The sequence below is a fragment of the Balaenoptera physalus genome (genome assembly GCF_965194825.1).
Source record: "Balaenoptera physalus genome assembly, chromosome: 8".
NCBI lineage: Eukaryota > Metazoa > Chordata > Mammalia > Artiodactyla > Balaenopteridae > Balaenoptera > Balaenoptera physalus.
In genome coordinates, this window is record NC_138887.1 from 67,986,263 (window position 1) to 68,007,017 (window position 20,755).

A 20,755-nucleotide genomic window follows, 5' to 3' on the forward strand; every position below is an offset into this window, starting at 1 on the left:
TTAGCTACCACTGTACTTCTCTCCTCCTCTTTCAAGTAAGACTCAAAATAATTCCTCATTCTTCTTCACTCTCTCTCAAATCCAATGTAATCAGTTTGTCTTTACCATCCCATCAAATGTGTTCTTGTGAAAGTCACCAATGACTTCACATTGTAAAATCCAATGATTTATTTGCACTTCTAATCTTTCTTGACTTACCAGAAACATCTGACACAGTTTAATACATTCTCTTCTTGATACACTTTTATTATTGGCTTCTGTGATGCAATCTTTTGTCCTTTCCATATTTAATTTACCACTCCTTCTTCACCTCCTTTGTTCTTCCTCATTTCTCTGACCTCTAAAGATCGGCACTGGGCTTCCCTGGTGGCACAGTGGTTAAGAATCCGCCTGCCAACGCAGGGGACACAGGTTCGAGCCCTGGTCCGGGAAGATCCCACATGCCGTGAAGCAACTAAGCTCGTGCACCATAACTACTGAGCCTGTGCTCTAGAGCCCATGCTCTGCAACAAGAGAAACCACCGCAACAAGAAGCCCGCGCGCCGCAACGAAGAGTAGCCCCCAATCACTGCAACTAGAGAAAGCCCGTGCACAGCAACGAAGACCCAATGCAGCCAAAAATAAATAAATAAATAAATAAAAGAAAAGCATTAAACATTGGCATTCTCTAGGCTCAGTTCCCAGGCCCCTGCTCTATTTACACTCACTATATTAATATTTTTCAATATTTTTCACTGCAACCATGGTAAACATACACATACAACAACAATAAAAAAACATTTTATATTGTGACCCAAAGCATACATAGGTACTTGTGTGTATATGTTTTATATAATTGAACTTTTCCATTAATATTAAAATCCTGGTCCCAAACCAATAAATTGATTTCATGACTTAAAAAGAAATTATATCTCACAGCTTGAAAAACACTAGATACTAACTAGATACTAACTACTGTATTTACATGTCTAGTTTTATCTTAGTTCCTGAACTCTAGATTTATATATCCAATCACTTCCTTAACACTTATATTTACACATTTAATAAGTGTTTTGCATTTACTGGGAAAGCTGAATCCTTAAGTCACCCACTCCTCTCCAAAAACTACTCCTTTGCGTTCCTTTTCATCCTACATCCAACACGTAAGTAAACAGTAACTCCATTCTTCCATTTGCTTAGGTCAAATTACCTGTAGTATTATCTTCCCTTGAAGGGCAAGTCCTTGCCCCTCTTTCCCTGTATTTCTTCTTCTTGTATCTAGTTACATCTGCTGAGGAGATAAATCTGTACCAGGACTTCACAATATTTCTCCAAATGGAACCCATGAATACAGAGGTGGCAGGACTGAATCAAACCATCCTCCAACTCGGCAAAGCTGGCAGTTGGGCAGGTGACCTTCACACTCTTGCCAGTTCTCCCTGGACACCTCTTGAAGACATCCACTGGAGAACTGTGGACTTTTTCTTTTGCATCCCACTTTCTTAAAAGGTGCTCAATCTGTTATCTTAACAATTCACTCTCTCACTTCCATCTGGATTCTCCCCTAATGTCACTTCAGAAGTGAGGCCTTCTGTGATTACCCTATATAAAATAACACCATCTCACTCCCCATTGAATTTCCTGGTCCTATTACCCTGGTTCATTTTTTTCTTCATAGTATTTACTACCATCTGTATATTGTCTATTTGCACCAACTAGAATGTAAGGTCTATAGGAGTAATGATTTCATCTCTTTTTCCTCTGTTATACTCTAGCATTCAGAATACTGCCTGGCAGTGAAATGTTAATGAATGTCTATTTTTTCAGTAGTACATATCCAAATCACAGGCTGAATCTAATGTTATCTATGTTGGGAATCACTACCTCTACTGGCTTCTTCATATACCCTGTGCTTTGAAAACAATGTTTCTGTCTTTTTCTATATCGTATGTGAGGGTTATAGGGTAGAGCATAATCCCATCTGTACTAATATAAACCAGCTATACTATTCCAGGATCAAGCTGGGCCATCAAATGTCTCTTGGATCACAGTACCTTGGCTGCCTTTGGAACAGTTTTCACTGACCTGTACTTTGGTAATCTGCTATCAGCTTGGATAAATGATGCTTCACAAAACACATTTATATCATCACCATTATCATAGTAGTAAGACTACTTTAAAAATGTCACTTATGAGTCTTTACTATCTTCTAGGTGCCTTATATGTATTAGTTCATTGAATCTTCACAAGAATTACTATTATTTCTATTATTCTCCTCTGTTAACATAGAGGGAGCTGAGATTGAAAACTTAAGTAACTTTCCTAAGATCACAAATCTAGTAAAGCAGAAGAACAAGAATTTAAAGCATGGTAAATCTTATAGCAAACCTCATGTTCTTAATTACTATACTATGATGCTCTGCTATAAACATTTCACTTGAGAAATTTATGTAAAAGGTAAGTACAAAAGAAAACCTGCAAGTCTCTAAAAGAACTAGATAGTGAGAGCTATATAAAAGTGATGGTGCCTCACTTTTTACTGTGAACTAAATATTCAATTCAGATATAGAAGTGAGTAGATCTTTATGGCTCACATACTTCCTTGAGTCTTGACCTCCTCATCTAATTTATGTTTAACCTAATTCCTTATGCATTTCCTGTAAATTCTGTCACTCCTTCCACTTAAAATGCACATACTCCACTACGATTGTTACATTGGAACAGTTTAAATATTATAAAAAACAAGCAGACAAACTCAGAATTCAACTGTTCCAAAATAAGAACCCAATTAGGTATAAGTATTTTAAAAGAGAATACAGAGACAAAAGAAATGGAATCATAATGGTATACTAGGTGATATGCTTGGTGTTCAGGAGATTACAAGAATAGCTCTGGGCATAGCAGCCAAGAGCATCTACAGTCATTAACATCACAATAACTTCTCTGGGAGGAGGTAGGCAAAGGTAACACATAAAAGACCAAGCACTTTTCTCATTTCCTACCATATCCCCCACCTTTAAGGAAGGCCGAACTCCTTCCTATGGTACTACTCACAAGGTAACAAATTTATAACTCTGAAAAGTTTCTAATTGCTATTCTACATCAAGAGAAGAAAGCGTTTCTTAAAGAAAAATTCACAGAACATTCCACTCAAAGGCAATTGTGGTTAATACCAGTATCTGATAACTTAAATGAGCTATGTATAAAATTTACAACAAAGAATAAAGTGCATTACCACCAATAAAACATATGTTTTTTGAAGGCTAAAGGGGAATACGGACCACAATAGCCTTCCAAATAAACTATAAACTTACCTTAGCTACTTCTTCTTCTAATCGTTCTTGGTACTGTTTTTCCAGCAACTTAACCATATTTGTTTCCTGTTTCACTCCAAATTCACCAGAAAACTAAATTAAAAAGCAAAGTATGACATATTTATTTACACTAATTATACACCACTTATTTTTAAACTTCTACTCTCAAATATCTTCAAAAGATTACTATTTTTTAGAAAGCTTCTGAAAAATTTTAATAAATAAATTTCTGCTCCCTTAATTAAAAACAATAATTCTAGTGAATAATTCTAGTGTACAATTCTACTAAATAATTGTACTTACTATTGTGAACTTAACAAAGAGGCAAAGTGAGAAATATATTTACAATTACTAACACACAGTTCTAGAGTGGGGAAAAGATACTTCTTAAATATAATTAATAAGATGTGCATGTATTTAATTTTAAGTAATGTTAACAGTGGCTATCTTTGCTGAATTTATAAACAAATTTCTTTTCTTCTTGGTACTTATTAATAGTATCCAGTTTTCTACAAATACAAATTACTTTTATAAACAGAAAAAAAAAGAATGGTTATTTAAATGTAAACATGTTCTTGGCAAGAAAGTACTTCTTTATTTACCAATTATCTGAATGTCATCCAAACAGATATTCCATGTGGGATGAATGTGGAAGAATTGAGAATGTGGCCAATGTCTCTCTTCTATATCCAGAATGAGAGAGGGCAATGATCTTTTTCTGTAGGACTTAAGAACTAAAAATTTACTGAGTGAAGATCAGGGTTTCACAGTTATGTTTGAGAAAAGTGGCCACAAATTGGGAATATATACAGTGCTGAGGAGAGGCAAAAGGTGGTTTAGCTAGATGAGATATACTGTAAAAGATGAGGGGCTTTTCTATAGCATATGGCCTGTGCTGAAGAAAGCCTCATCCAATGTCCCAGCCCTAGCATACTGAATTTTGGGAATTCCTAAATACTATTCTAGAGACAGCCTAGTTCAACTCCCCGTGGTAGGAAGGAAAGCTGTTTCTCTTTTCTGAAACTAATTTGTTATAAAGTTCAGGGCACTGAAACTAATCTGTAATACACCCTATGTCATATAAAACAAGACAAAGTTTAAACTAGAACATATTTAGGGGGAAAAAACACCTCTTAATTTCAACTTTCTTGTGTTTTTCCTATGCTATGAAAGTACATCAAATTTCTTCACTTACATATTCTTCTGGGTCTTTTATATAAGGTATTATCCTCATATTTACTATACTTAATTCTTAGCAACTATTTACTGGATAATTATTAAACCACAGACATAAAAATGACAGTAACAAAAATAAAATCAGTGTACATAACAGTTTAAAAATATAATACCTCTGTTGCACCATCCATGTTCTGTTTTATACAACTTCCAGGGTATACTGTTTTCTGTACATCAGATTCAGTAATTACCATTGAATCAATGGAAAAGCTAAAAATAAATAAAAGAGGATGAAAGAATTAGTGTTGTGTGTAAATTTTACTGTTAGTCCAAATTTACAGCATGCATAAAATGTGTATTGGGGCAATGGAAACAAGAATGACAGGTCAAGAGTTACAGGTATTGTAACTTAAGTCATATTTTTGACTGATTAAAAATAAAGCAGCAGAATTAAATGACAGAATATTTTAACAGATTACCCCTGAATTTTATGCCATTGTATAAAGTCTACTACAAAAGCATGACATGGAGCTGTTTGTAAGTATTAACATTTTTTAAAAGTTACCTATGCTATTATTGAGTAAAAAAGTTTATAAAATCTCATTTTTATTAAAAATTTACACACACACACACACACACACACACACACAGAAAAAAGTCTGAAAGAATACACATCAAAAGTATCACTGATGGGCTTCCCTGGTGGTGCAGTGGTTAAGAATCCGCCTGCCAATGTAGGGGACACGGGTTCAATCCCTGGTCCAGGAGGATCCCACATGCTGCGGAGCAGCTATGCCCATGCACCACAACTACTGAGCCTGCGCTCTAGAGCCAGCAAGCCACAACTACTGAGCCCACGTGTCAAAACTACTGAAGCCCACGTGCCTAGAGCCCATGCTCCACAACAAGAGAAGCCACCGCAATGAGGAGCCCGCGCACCACAACAAAGAGTAGCCCCCGCTTGCTGCAACTAGAGAAAGCCTGCACGCTGCAACGAAGAAGCAACACAGCCAAATAAATAAATAAATAAGACCTTCATTAAAAAAAAAAAGTAACACTGATTACCTCTAGTGGAATAGGTGGGCAGTGACAATGAGAAAGATTCTTAATTTACACATAACCACTTATGGAATTTTTTGTTTTTAATCTATTTATGTATCTTTTGGTATTCATGTCCTTATTCTAGATTGTACTGTATTTAGTCATTTCCAAATGTTCACTCTTACAAGTAAAGCTATGGTGTAAATCCTCATAAATATATCTTTGCACACATCTGTAGATGTTTCTACATAAAAAAATCCTATAATTGTTAACATTTAAAATTTTAATATAATGCCATCTTTGAAAAACTTACATTAATTTAACTCCATAACAGTACCATTTAAGTATTTTCTCAAAACTTCAACAACACAGAGTCATAACAGTCTTAAAACTTTCTTAGAACATGTATGTCTTTATTTTTGAGATTACACATTCTTTCAAATGCTACTGGTCGTGAAAGTTTCTTCTGTTGTGACTTGCCTATACATCTTCTATATTCATGTTACATGATCGTAAAAACTCATTTTTCTTGTCTTTATTCTCTGCCCTTTCCTGGTTCTTCTTTCTTATCATTTTGTCTGTTTCCTCATAGTTTCTTGCATACACTATTATGATCCTTTTGTTTCATGTCTTCTTATTTTCATAGCCCATGGAAAATCCTCCTGATTATTTATCCAGCTATAAAGACCCAAACTTCAAAAAAAAAAAAATGCTGCTTAGTCCACAAGGACTTCAATTCTGTAATTTTATAGCATTTGAAAGTGTTTATCCCAAATTCAAAAAAATAGTCTGGCTAAAACCAAATTCACTGTTCCCATCTTACAAATTAAGGTCCTACCCTCCACCTGTCTGATTTCTCTGTTTATATTAATACATCATAAACCTCCATATTCTCTAGCTCAAACAACACAGGTCATCTTTCGTCTGCTTTGCTCCCAAGATTCCTTCTATTTCAATGTCTCATAGTCAACCCTTCATTTCCATTCCCCCTGGAGCCACTCCAAAAAACATCACTGCAGAAATGTGAAGTGATGGGCACTGAAAAATGCCACAAAGACATGGGTTTATGTTCCAGCGCTTTGGCTGTATCGTCATGTTATATTCCTCAATCATTACTTTAAAAAAATTACTGTTTTGGGCTTCCCTGGTGGCGCAGTGGTTGAGAGTCTGCCTGCCAATGCAGGGGACACGGGTTCAAGCCCTGGTCTGGGAGGATCCCACATGCCGCGGAGCAACTAGGCCCGTGAGCCACAATTACTGAGCCTGCGCGTCTGGAGCCTGTGCTCCGCAACAAGAGAGGCCGCAACAGTGAGAGGCCCGCGCACCGCGATGAAGAGAGGCCCCCGCTTGCCGCAGCTAGAGAAAGCCCTCGCACAGAAACGAAGACCCAACACAGCCATAAATAAATAAATTAATTAATTAAATAAAATAAAATAAAATAAATTTAAAAAAAAAATTACTGTTTTGTGAATAAGTATTATTTCAATGATTGGATTGAAGTCCCCTGAGGTAAAGGACCACTTTATACACATCTAAAGTTTCCTCCATGACATCTAGCCAAGTCTCTTCCCAGTCATGGTTTCTTTTAATCCTCACGATCTCAAGGAAGTTTTTATTCCCTAATATTACTTAGACATGTTTATATATCAGCCCAAGACCACATAGCCAGACAAAGGTCAAATCAGGAGTCAAATGTAGGTCTGTCTGACACTAAAGCTCATAGTTGTTCCAATTCCATACTATATCGCCAAGAGGTTTCTAGTATGACATCACCAAATATTTGTTAAATGAATGACAATTATTTTTCTTAAACTAGTTCAAGTCTATCTTAGGAGAACAGTATATTCTTTATTCAAAAAGTGCTATAGTTGTGTCCAAATATGTGATGACATTTAACAAGAAATAGCTATAAATACATGTTCATAGGAGTGAACATGGCAGTCAATAAGACTCATTTTTGCGGGGTGGGAGAAAACTAATGGTTTTAGTTGAAAGGTATTGTTAATACATTTCCAGTGATTATTAGAGAAACTCTAAAAAAGCATGATGAGCTGGCAAAAGCCCAAGTGCAAGAACAGCAAAGTAGGTCTACACTTGCAGAAAACTTCCTTTTCTTCATGCTTTGGAGAGAAAACATCACTAATTAAAGGAAGGAACTTGAAATACTGTAAGTGGTTATTAGAGAGTTCTTGCTATATACCTATTTTCTTTCTTATCAAAAAACCTAAAGTAATAGTTTCCAAATATCAATCTATGGACTGCCTGCATCAGAATTATTTTGTTACAAATAAAAATGACCAGAATCCATCTCAAAACTACTGAATCTAACTCTTCAAATGTAAAATCCAGTAACTGTAATTTCAATAATAACAATGAAAAAATAATAATTTCAAACACTAATAATTTCAAAAACCTCCAATGTTTTTAATGAAGGGTAAAGTTTGGGAACCACTGACCTCAAATTAAATGGAAGCTTTATAAGGCTGTGCTAATGCTGGATAAACAATTCCAAAGCCTACATACAGACCCTGAATAAAAGATGGAGAAACAGAATGCTTCCGAAGAAGTGTGGAAATTCAGTATTTTGTCTCCAAAAAAAACCAAAACAAAACAAAAAAACGCCCTTGTCTTTAGGTTCCAATAACAAGTGCCTATAGAGACATCAGTCTTAGAGCAGCAGAGCCAGTCAAAGCTGGGTTAAATCTCTGAGGACTTTATAGAGCTAGTTAAATACTACAGCACACTTCCCTACTAAATTATAAACTGTTCATTCATTTAACAAGTATCTATTGAGCACCTACTATGCACAGGGAATTATTATAGGGTTTGGGATACAGTGAATAAATAAACAAAAATCCCCTTACAAAGCTTGAACTCCTTCACAGGGGACAGATAACAAAAACAAATAAATAAACCTCCCCTCCAAATATAATATGGACTTGTTTTTATTTTATATAAATACATAGTTTTATATATATAAAACAGTTAATATAGAAAAATGAAGCAGGAAATTCATATACAGAGTTATAAGGGATGATTTTAATTTCAATAGGGTGATCAGGATAGGCCTCATGAGAACATGACATTTGAGTAAAGACCCAAAGGAGGTGAGTGTGTTGGGCATGGAAATACCTAGAGAAATATCATTCCAGGTAGAGGAACAGCAATGAGACAGAAATTCATAAGGCAGGAGCATACTGACGGTTTGAGTATCTCGAGATTATATGGCTTTACAATAGTAAGTGACAAGCAAGTCGGCAGGAGATAAGTTCAGAGATAACAGGGACCCATTATACAGGTCCTAGTAAGGCACAGTAAGGACAGATGAGCACTAGAATAGCATGATTTGTCTTAAATTTTAAAAGCAAAGTTTTAGAACTGTGTTGAGAACAAACTTTAGGGAAGAGTTAGAGTAGAAGCAAGGAGATCTATTGTTGCAGTAATACAAGTGAGACATGATGATGGCAGGGACCAGGGGATGAGAAGTGGTACAGTTTAGATTTATTTTGGAAGTAGAGAGAACAGGATTTCTTGATAGACTGGAAGTGAGGTTTGAAAGTGGAGTCACCAGAGATGGAGTTAGATGGCTGCAGAGGAGCAAATTTTGAGGGGAAGATCCAGTTGTATTTTGGACATGGTGAATCTGAGCATTAGACAACCAAGTGGAGAAAGTCCAGTATGACTGGAATGATCATACCTTATATTCTTTGTGTATCCCCCATATCAAAGTAGCAAAGACTGGGCACACAATAAACAACAAGTAACATGCACACCGCCTGATTTAACTTAGCATATTCATAACAACAAGCATCTTTATAAAATAAAGGTGTAAGTAAAATTCCTATTACAAAATGTATTTGGTTTACATTAACATTTACTTCACACATTTCAGAGATGAAGAATTATCTCCTGTTCTTATTTCTTGGCAATGCTATAGCCCATCTCTTTCAAGCAAATTTGCTTAAGTTACACTTTTTTCTTAAAACAACCATACTATGATTGTTACTAAGCTACAAATACTACTGAATGAAATTATAAGTAGATGGATACCTTGGCTGAACTGTAAACTCATTAACAGCTTGTAGCCTTTCCTGCAAAGAATGAATCTCTGCCCCATAGTTTTCTTCAGTTTCTTTTAGTTGCTGCTGCAAAGAGGATACGAGGTTTTCTAATTCTTGAACTTGTCCTTCAAGTTGTTTAATTTTTTCGGTATCTTGCAGAGCAGATAACTTGCTTTTATGACAAACATCTGAGTTACATGAATGGAAGAAAATGCACATTTCAATACAAATTTCTTAGTGAAATACCACAATCACTGTTTTGAATGTGCAGAGAATATTAATTCTTCTTTGAAAAATGTTTTTTAGTAGTAATAACTCAGGTATCAATTTAAACTCATTTAGACTGAGTACAAGAAAACATGAATAGTATAATTCAAGATCATTTCTTCTATCTTCATGGCTGCAGTACCCCTAAAACTACCAATTTTATGTCTTTAAATTGAAGATAATTTATAACCAGAGAATGTAAGAAGTGGGAAGACATGAGTAGTCTAAATCTTTCATTTTAAGGATGAGAAAACTGAGACCAAAGAGGGTTACAGTGAAATGCCCAACGCACTAAGTTGTCTCAAATTTTAAAGTAAAAAATCAAATTACTGGGCTTCCCTGGTGGCGCAGTGGTTGAGAATCTGCCTGCCAATGCAGGAGACACGGGTTCGAGCCCTGGTCTGGGAAGATCCCACATGCCGCGGAGCGACTGGGCCCGTGAGCCACAACTACTGAGCCTGCGCGTCTGGAGCCTGTGCTCCGCAACAAGAGAGGCCGCGATAGTGAGAGGCCCGCGCACCGCGATGAAGAGTGGCCCCCGCTTGCCACAACTAGAGAAAGCCCTCGCACAGAAACGAAGACCCAACACAGCCATAAATAAAATAAATAAATAAAAATTAAAAAAAAAAAAAAAAAAAATCAAATTACTGAGCATTTGGTATAAAAACACCACATTATGGTATATAATCAAAATTTACCAGTGTCTTGAAAATTTGTCATCTGAGGATGGGTTGATAAAAAGTCTGTTTCCTCTTTTGGTAGGCTTTCTTCTGCAAATTCAAGTTTCACATCACCTGTCTGCTGTCCTTGAATCTATTGAAAATAACAGAAGAAAAGCAGTGACATAAATATATGACCCAGGATTGTGAAAACTATATAAAAGCAACTTTACCTTTAAAATGTTTTTTCCAAAATCACCTAAAATTGTGACATTCTAATACAAATACTTTCCCTTCCAAGTTATTTCACGCTCTCTTTTGACACAGTGACTCACATCCCATACCCTTCACAGCACTGATATTATATTAGTAAACATAATGTTCTTTCATAACCAGAAGGAATTTCATTTTACTATAAAAATAGAAGCTGCACAGAATTTTGGTATAAAGTTCATAATAACATTTAAAGTATGACTTGATCTCTGAAATTTCAACTCATACACAGTAAATTTTATATTATCAATACTTAATAACATAACTGCTATTAATCTCTGGATATAACCTACATACAACCAGGTAGCTGACAAATGTATGCTGTTCTTTATACAAAAGGAAGGAAAAGAGCAAAACCAGATAAACCTCAGCTTATTTCCTTAACTATTAAAACTAGGCAGCAATATGTCAGATGTGTGTGTATTAATTTAGTCATTCCTCAAATATTTAATAATCAGTCTACTATATGGCCAGTGTTGTGACAAGGGAGAGTAAGAATATAAAAAGAGTAAAAAAAAAAAGGTGTATCTGCCCTCACAGAATTCATCAACTAATTGGGGAAGTAAAATCAAACAAGTAGAGAAGCATTAAACTATAATGTTTGACTAAAGGGCAATAACGGAAGAAAGACTGATGTGGGTCTGAGTAATTATGGAGGAAGTCAAATTTGATTTGGGCCTCCATCATTTTGGGCAATGATTAGGAAAGTTTACATGGAAGAAAGAATAAGAGCATTTGTGAAAGAATGACCTGCTATAAGTAGTGAAGACAATGATCTTGAGGGACGGGGGAAATTGCACTAGATAAATAAGACAGGTATAAAGAGCACCGTAAAAGCAAGGGATGAGTTTGGACTTGCTACACTAGATGAACAAAGGATACTGTAGAAGGAGGTGAGCAACAGGATAAAAGCTATTTCCCATGAAGGCTGTTTCAGTTGGTACTACTCTTATCACGTCCTCTACCCCACTCCTACCCGCTGTGTACATTTCAACCAAGGACTTTGCCTCCTACTTCCTAGAAAAAATAAAGCCCATCAGGTAAATACTTCAGTTTACAGCTCAACCTTTCTATATTGTCACTTAATTCATTCAGCAAACATACAGTAAGCCTTTACCATGTGCTAAGCAAAGCACTGTGCTAAGAAGAAGAAATGAAAATAAAGAGAAGACTTCCTGATTCTGAAGGGTTTAGTGGGGTTTAGTCTAGTGGAAGAGGCAGAAGAGTAAACAATTATAATAACATGAAAAGTAATGTAATACAAATGAACCTTTGTACAAGGAGCTATGGAACAGGAAAGAAAGGAAGGTAATCAAGTATTTAAAATAATGGAGAAAGGTAAGTGCAACAAAATTAAAAGTACAGATATTAAGAGAATGGAGGAAGAAATTTCTAGTCTAGGAGGATAGGTAAAGAAGATGACACAAAGGGTAATCTGGGATGAAGTGAGAGAGTGGCATGGACATATATACACTACCAAACGTACTAGCTAGTGGGAAGCACCCTCAGCACAGGGAGATCAGCTCGGTGCTTTGTGACCACCTAGAGGGGTGGGATAGGGAGGGTGGGAGGGAGATGCAAGAGGGAGGAGATATGGGGATATATGCATATGTATAGCTGATTCACTTTGTTATAAAGCAGAAATTAACACACCATTGTAAAGCAATTATACTCCAATAAAGATGTTTAAAGAAAAAAAAAAGTGACACAAAAGAAATAACATTTGAACCAACTGGAATTATAAGTAGGAATACACTAAGCAAATCGGAGGGGGAAGGGCAGTGTTAGACAGAAAGAACAGCATGCAAAAAAGCCCCAGGGGTCTGAAAGATATGGGTGCATTTTGGAAACTCTAAGTATTTCAATATGGCTAAAATGAGGAAGAGGATTAGTAGATGAGGCTAACAGGTTAAGCAGTGATGTACTGCCAACTGACTCATCCCAACCAACCTCTGGGATGCCTCCACAGCTGTAGCCAACTTGCTGGGATAAAATGTGAAATTCACTTTTTTATCTATTGTGCAGAAAAGAGTTAACACAGAAGTTGTGAGATTTCTATCTCTTTAAAAAGGCCTGCTTACAAGTCTGGCCCTTGGCTGGCATCTGGAAACTTAGCTGGTAAACGGTTCTCTACACTAATATAAAAGTTTCCCTAAATTGTAAGAGAGTCTCATGCCTGGACTGTACAAGCAATATGGTTTATGCTGAACACATGCTTTCTTTCTGGAAGTCTGAATTTGGTATGTTCTGGCAGAGGATGCCTATCTGACTGACACCTGATTTAAAAAAAACTACGGTTTCCTAGGCTTAGGTGAGCTTCCTTAGTAGTCAAAACTTAGCACGTATCGTCACAACTGCTAGAGGAATGAAGTGTGTCTTCCTGTGACTCCACTAGGAGAGAATTTTAGAAGTTTGTGCCTATTTCCTCCAGACTTTGCCCCATGCTCCTTTTCAAACCTTTATGGGGCTGATTTTGCTCTGTATCCTTTTGCTGTAATAAATCTTAGCCTTGAGTACAACTATTATGTTGAATCCTGTGAGTTCTTCTGGTGAACCACTGAACTGAGGAGTGGTCTTAGGGACCCTCAGCACACCCATGCTCTGCCTTATTATACAGACACGTAAGGTGTAAGTTTCACTGATACAGGGAATGAAAAAAATAATGAGTTGTCTTGGTCTTGTTCCTCTCCTTTTACTTCCACATCAACTGACTACCAAATTCTTTAGGTCCTTCCTTAAAATATCTTATGAATCGTCCCTTCTTATTTCCTACCTCCCACTGCCACCAGATTAATCTCCCTAAAAGTTCAACTTCATGATGTCTAGACCATGATCACAAATCTCCAACAGCTTTTTAATGTCCACAGAAGTGTCACCAAGCATTCAAAGTTTGGTACAGTCTAACCTCTCTAATCTTAAAGTCCATTGCTCTCCGAGCAATATGTCCCTAATATATCGCACTTACACCTCCAAGACTTTTATCATATCACCTCTTCCACCTGGAATGCTATTCCCCTTCCCCTTCCTTACCTAAACCTACACATTTTTCATGGTCCAATTCAAGTCCCACTTCCTCCAAGAATTCTTCCTTAATTATTTGCACCCATACTCATCTACATATTTGCTTAATTCCAAAAGTACTTGGCTTTTATTTTATTTTTAATTTTTTTGGCTGCACCTTGCAGCACGTAGATTGGAGTTCCACAACCAGGGATCGAACCCATGCCCCTTACAGTGGAAGCATGGAGTCTTAACCACTGGACTGTCAGGGAAGTCCCAAAAGTACTTCGCTTTTGAACACTAATTAAATGTTGCCTTGGATAACTATTTTATATACATATATATACATATACACACATCATATTTCTTGAATTAGCCTATGAAGTCCATCAATTTATAAATTCCTTCCGTCTAGTGACTATTTACACTGTATACTGCTTTATTCCCAGTACACAGTACAACCTAGCATATAATTAGCAAATAAAAATTACTGGCTGAATAAGTGAATGAGAACAAGGTATACATCTTTCATTTCTTTTGTACTCCCTTCAGAGTATATTTCAGTATGACGTGAGATCAGGGGTTAGGGGAGAGAATTGTCTAGGGTGATATGATCCTCAAGTTTCTGGTTGAATGTCACTCTTCAAAACTGAGAAGGGAGAGAAGCTGGTTTAAGGGGAAGAAATTAATAAATTCAATTTCAATGTTAATTGAGACATACATAAAGGATACTCGAGTAGAGATATCCAATTAGATATACGACTCTGCAGCTCAGGAGTAAGAACTGACTAGACACAGAGATCTGGAAGCCATGAAAGTGAATGAAGGCAGCATACAGCATAATTAGCAGATCAAGCGCCGATTCTTGGTGACTATAAATGGGTGGGCAAAACCCACAATGAAGGCTTAAAAAGCCACAGAATTGAAGTCACAGAAGCTGAGAGAAGAAAATATCCTAAGAAAGTAGCTAATACTACAAAATAAAAAAATAACAGAATTAAAAAGAAAACTAGTTCAAGATACACTGAGCATGTGTTTATATGTAGTTGCAAAGTAGAAGTCTGACTTTAATTCTAGGCTACAGAAGTATTCTTTTGGGTACCAAACAGTTTTTCTTGGTTTTTTTTCCTTCCTAATTGTTTCCCAATTAGGAAAAAAAAAAAAAAAAACCTTTTTATTTTTAATACTTCCCAACACTTAAAAAAGCAAAAGACCTCACATAAAACTGATAAACTGAAGGAATAAACAACACTGGGACCCGTTCCTAAGTGACAACAACATGTGAAGCTGAGCAGTCTCTGCCCCCTTTAGATGAGGTATGTTTTCTCCAGGTTTCACTTTTCCAGCTTTCACTTGGCCTTCTTCATTTACTTTATGAGCTAAGCTCACGTAGGCATTTATGTTCATGATCTCTGACATATATCTCTCCTCCCTCCCCATGACTCAAAATCATGATGAATCTTTAAAAGGTATAAATCCATAATAAACCAAAAAACAAAAGAGACTAAGAAAGATTTCAAGAGAAAAGGGGTGGCAGAATACTGATTAAGCAGGGTGGAGGAAGCAGCAGCCTAAAGCACATGTGAAGGGAGCCACAGTTATAGGAGACAGTTAGCTCACCTAGTAGAACCCTAGAAAGGCCCCAGGCTCAGAGAGAAATCAATGACAGGTAGAGATCAGAAAACAAATACATTGACCTTTAACTAATCACAGTACAGCCCTTTCTGCTGATTCAGTCAGGAAGAAGCCTGGTGGCAGGTAAAAGTTTTTCTCAAAACAAACTGAAAGAAGTGTCTGGGGAGAACTAAGGAAGCAAGTGTGGGTGTTTGTGTTCCAGAGTGGCCTCCCACATTCTGGCACTGGGGAAGGGAGGTTTGTGTCTCACCAAAGGAAACTGTTCCCCACTCACTGTCCTGAAAGGAAAGAGGCAAAATGACAAACATCACTGTAGTAACTTGTTTACTGTAAGCCCTCCTACACTATTTAATAGTTTCAACTATGTACTGCCATAAGGAAAAGCAACATATTTTTAAAAGAACAGAAGAATACAAGGATGCAAGGTAAGAAAGCAGAAAGAAAATTTGATAATTAAGAATTCACTGGTAACTTTCACCAAAGAAAGTTTAGTGAAGTATAAGTTTGGAGCTTGTTTACAGTGGGTAGAAGAGAGAGCAAGACAGGAAGAGATGGGAAACTATGACTACAGCCTATTCTTTCCTTCAAAGAATATGACAATGAAGTTGAAAGAAAACACAAAGGGAGATATTGGATTCAAGGAAGACTGGTTATGTTCAAAATAGTGGAGACAAGAGGAATATGCAAGGGGCAAGAAAGACAGAAATAAGAAAAACAGACAAGGAAGCTGAAAGCACAGAAGGGAGGGAAGAAACAGGTTATCAATCTTAGAGGAGATGGAAGGTGATGTTAACAAAAGGACAGGGAATAAAATAACCTTGGTTATGAAAAGGGATAACTTCTTCTGAGACAGAAGGAAAACAGAGTATTTTCAGATTTAAAGAAATACATATGGTCTACAGGTAGCAAGATGAGATAATTTATGATTTATAACTGATAGCTCCCATACTCACAGAAAAATGAGAAATAAGGCCATCTGCAAAGAAAAAAGGGGAGTAGAAATGGAATGTATGACTTGAGGGAAGTTGTAACATTAGGTAGCATCCACTGAGGGGACTACGAGAGAATAAATGACAACATAAAAGAATTGTCAAGTGATCCTGAGGGTCCAGTTGCAGTCAGAGACCATGATTATGCAGTGTCACCAAACCACATCACCATCTAATTTTCTTAGCAGCCCTCAGAAACCCAAGTATGAGTGAAGAAGAAGGGTTCTCAGAGGCAGGATAAGGGCAGCAGAAAAACAAATCTAGACTACTAAGGGTACTGGTAAGAAAACGGTAGGATGATTCTGAATAGGGTTCAATATCTAGCTATGAATGGAAGGGGAAAGAAAACTAGTAATTGTAGAGAAATGTGGAATTAAAGAAGGGCTTTGAATCTATCCACCATCCACCTGTCCTCCTACATAGTTATCTGTAAGATACTGGGATAGGTTTATAGATTTTAGGAAAGGCTGGATAAGGTTGTGCTTTAATTGCACAGAAAGAGGAAGAGAGAGGGAAAGGAGAAAGGGGGTAAAATAGAATGGGAAAAAGAAGGAGGGGAAGAGAAAGAGGAAGAACTAATATATGTTATTTTTCTGATATAGTTAATAAATTATATGATGCCATCTATACTCTCTTACCTAGTTTTCTATGTGCACATTTCTAAAACAACTGCTTGAAAGAAATTTTATGTAACACACCATGTGAAACTAGCTATATTCTAAACAACAAATCACATTTTTCTCTAAAACAGACTCACTGCTTTAAAAAATGTTATATGTAAAATTAAATGCAACCGTTTCACAAAGTTTACAATTTGACATTTTATATACGTTTTAACTTTATCATGACTTCAAAAACTCTCTAAAGAGGTAAAGAGTATTCAAATTGCAGAAATTCCTTCAGCTCACTGATACTATAAATATATGTCACTTTTCCCTAATTTTCTTTTCATGTTCACTTATTTTAGAAATTCTTGGTTGATGAAATAGCTTACAAAATAGCAGGTAATACAATAAATGCAAACATCGTAATACATTTTCCATTTTACAGACCTTACTTAATCGTGACTGAAGTACCAAGAGTTTGTTGTATTCTTCCGTTACTTTGTTGAGAAGAGTTTGCACATTTTCTTGAAAATCTAAATGATAAACAATTGTAATAATTTCACTCCATAATAAAAGTCTGCTTCTTTCAATAAGTATTATTTGTCTGTTCATAACTTTAGAAAATTGCCTGCTAGAAGTAAAATTCATATATTTAGTAACCAACAATTAAAACCTCATTAATGTGGAACACCTGCTACAAAGATTAACCTGACAATTTCATATTAAAATACATTAATTTCTTTTGGCATTCATTAATTTGTACATATTTGTTCATTCTTCATACAAACGGATGGGGTAGGAAACATTTTATCTGTGAAGGAATATCAAAAACATTAATTGAGGTTATAATTTGTAAAAATGAATATAGGATTCCTATTAAGAAAGATAACTGAATGCCTTATTCTTTTTTTAAAAAATAAAACCCCGACATAAACTTATTCAATAAAATCCAACTTTTAAAGGTTTGGATCTATGGTATAAAATTAAGAATTATAGTCAGGAAAAGATAGAAGTAGAGGAACAGAGGATAAAGAGACAAGGAAACTTGTAGACAGCTTTGGTTCTCTTTATATCACAATTACTGCATTGTAAAACTAAAAATGTACATTAAAGATTTAAGATTTCATGAACCTGAAAAAACAAGATGTTAAGATAACTCAAATTGGCTAAGTGATAAAATCATGAATTAACAGAGAAAGTTAATCAATTCATTTAAGAAAATTGCTCTGTTCAATAATGTGGTAAAGCCTTTATTACCTTGAACTTCATATTTATAATCTTGCAATTCTAGTTCTTGATTTTCAGAAGTGTGAACACAGGAAGTCTCTTTCTCTTTCTCTTCTACATTTACTTCACATTTTAAAGCAGGAGTATAATGTTCACCAAGGACACTGCAAAAAGTCTGTTGACAACAAAATTAGGTATTTTATGGAATTAAAATTTTGATTTCTGCCACTAAAGATCATTAAACACTATTTTTCTATATGCAAAAGACAGTCAAAATGGCACAGAAAAATCAGTAAGAAAACACTCTTCCGTATATCAAATCAATCTGCAAAAGAAATAACCAAGTCTAAATCTTTCTCTCTCCACATATAGAATGTGAAATTCTTCTTACACCAGGAGAACACTGATAGTCTTCATTATCTATAATATATATCAAATATATCTATCAAATTATAACTTTTTGCTTCTTCCTAATAATGAATATATCTTATACTTTAATCTACCACTTTCTGGCTTGGATCCTATTGTGATGTTATCTCTGTAAGGTCAACTACCCTTGAAAAAACACCAAAAGATGAGGACAGAAGTTCAAAAAGTAGTCTATAAATTCTATAGAAATTATAATATATGAAGTAGGAGAACACATTCATAGACTTTAACATAAGAGAATACTATTCTGTGGTTTATACACAGAAAAAAATAAAAAACATTTGACACATCATTCTGGTTTTTCTCCTGAGCAACAGACAATTCTATCATCACTTACAAATAACATATGCCGCATAATCATTTCGTAAGCCCTCTAAATAAGTTTCACCTTTGCCCCTCATGCAACTGGAAATAACAATCGACAACTTCTAGACTTAACCAATTTGTTTATTGTTGCTATTTCTTGAGATTTGCCTAAAAGTTAAACTACACTATCTATTAATAATTGACTTTATTAAATTTTCAACACAGTCCCTAAGGTAGAATTTTATCATAAATTGATAAGTTGATTCAGGTTGGTAGAAACCTGAAGGATCACCCAATTTACAGGTGAGGCAACAGACCCAGAAAGATGAAGTAACTAGTCCATAGTAACATCAATGATTAGTGACAAAACCAGGTTTCACGATGAACTCCAGGGGACCTCTCCATTACAAGTTGATTCATATTTCAACTTCAGATTAGGGGTCAAGTAGAAACATTAACGGAAGAAAAGAAAATATAAAGTCAGCTTATAAATAAACTACTGTGACTTGGGCCCTCTTTCCATATTTACAGACTATCAACAATGGATATGAAAGGACAACGACTGAACCCTTCGGCAGAAGTGGAGGCTGAATGAATGTGGTATTTCTGACTTTCTTTTGCTTTTTTGAATACTGTTTTTGAACTATTCTGTAGGTAATCAGAATCAGTAAGGCAGCTTTACCTTCCCAACTAATACCACCCTCCTCCTTCTTCGATTTACAAATACACAGGCTGGGATGGAGATCTGTGACAAGCCTAGGCATGTATTTTAAATTTTGAACTATTTCAAATATGCAGAAAAAATAGTTCATCTATTACTTAGCTGTAACAAATACTAATATTTTGTCATATTATATCCATATTTTTAAAAAGAAATTGAACATTACATACAGATTTGAAGATTTCTGAATTAAGTACTGCTTACGTATTTCATTCACCTGTCTCTCTGCCCAGAGGTGATTACTCTAACATGCATGTTTTCATACTTTTTTCTTTTGAGATTTGCTGATATTAGTACACCTAGCAAACACTGCAATATGGTGTTCCATTGTACAGATATAACACAATTTGTTTATTCATTTGTCTGTAGATAAAAATGAGTTGTTTCTAATTTTTGACTTAACATAGACATTCTTGCAATGAACTTATCTGGTTGTGCACCAATGTGAGCCTAAGTAGAAGTAAATGCCTGGCCTGTGTAATGTACATATCTTCAACAATATACCTTACCAATCCGCTTCTCAAGGCAGTACACATCCACCAGCAGTGTAGAAGCGCTCCTATTTCACCCGATCTTCACAAATATAATTATACTTGGCATAATTATAATTGGCAATCTACAGTGTGAAGTCTTATCTCACTAGTCTTGTGCAAGATCCCCAGGTAAGTCATCAAATCACTCAACCACCAAAGTGGGCAGGGGCAGGAGATAGACCTGCTTCAGGCTCTATTGGTCTGTTTTTTTTAATTAGGCATACCTTTTGTGTATTCTACTGCTGAGATAATTTACCTAAATTTCTTTTGTTTCAAACTGATTATCAGGAAAACATTTAAATGCTCATTTTAAACTTAAAAACTCAGCAATATTTTCTTTTTCTTTTTCTTTTTTTTAAATTTTTATTTATTTATGGCTGTGTTGGGTCTTCGTTTCTGTGCGAGGGCTTTCTCCAGTTGTGGCAAGCGGGGGCCACTCTTCATCGCGGTGCGCGGGCCTCTCACTATCGCGGCCTCTCTTGTCGCGGAGCACAGGCTCCAGACGCGCAGGCTCAGTAATTGTGGCTCACGGGCCCAGTT

At 35.8% G+C, this 20,755-nt stretch overlaps 1 protein-coding gene across 16 annotated transcripts in view; it reads right to left on the minus strand.

The window, feature by feature from the left end:
* Positions 1 to 20,755, minus strand: part of AKAP9 (A-kinase anchoring protein 9) — a 150,368-nt gene that overhangs the window by 78,253 nt on the left and 51,360 nt on the right. For all 16 annotated transcript variants that reach the window (XM_082471645.1, XM_082471643.1, XM_082471644.1 and 13 more), the window contains 6 exons: positions 18,257 to 18,401; positions 17,447 to 17,532; positions 10,537 to 10,651; positions 9,561 to 9,759; positions 4,643 to 4,739; positions 3,294 to 3,386 (listed from right to left, as the gene is read on the minus strand). In XM_082471645.1, coding sequence (XP_082327771.1) covers positions 3,294 to 3,386; positions 4,643 to 4,739; positions 9,561 to 9,759; positions 10,537 to 10,651; positions 17,447 to 17,532; positions 18,257 to 18,401 — 735 coding nt within the window. The remainder of the gene's footprint in view (positions 1 to 3,293; positions 3,387 to 4,642; positions 4,740 to 9,560; positions 9,760 to 10,536; positions 10,652 to 17,446; positions 17,533 to 18,256; positions 18,402 to 20,755) is intronic.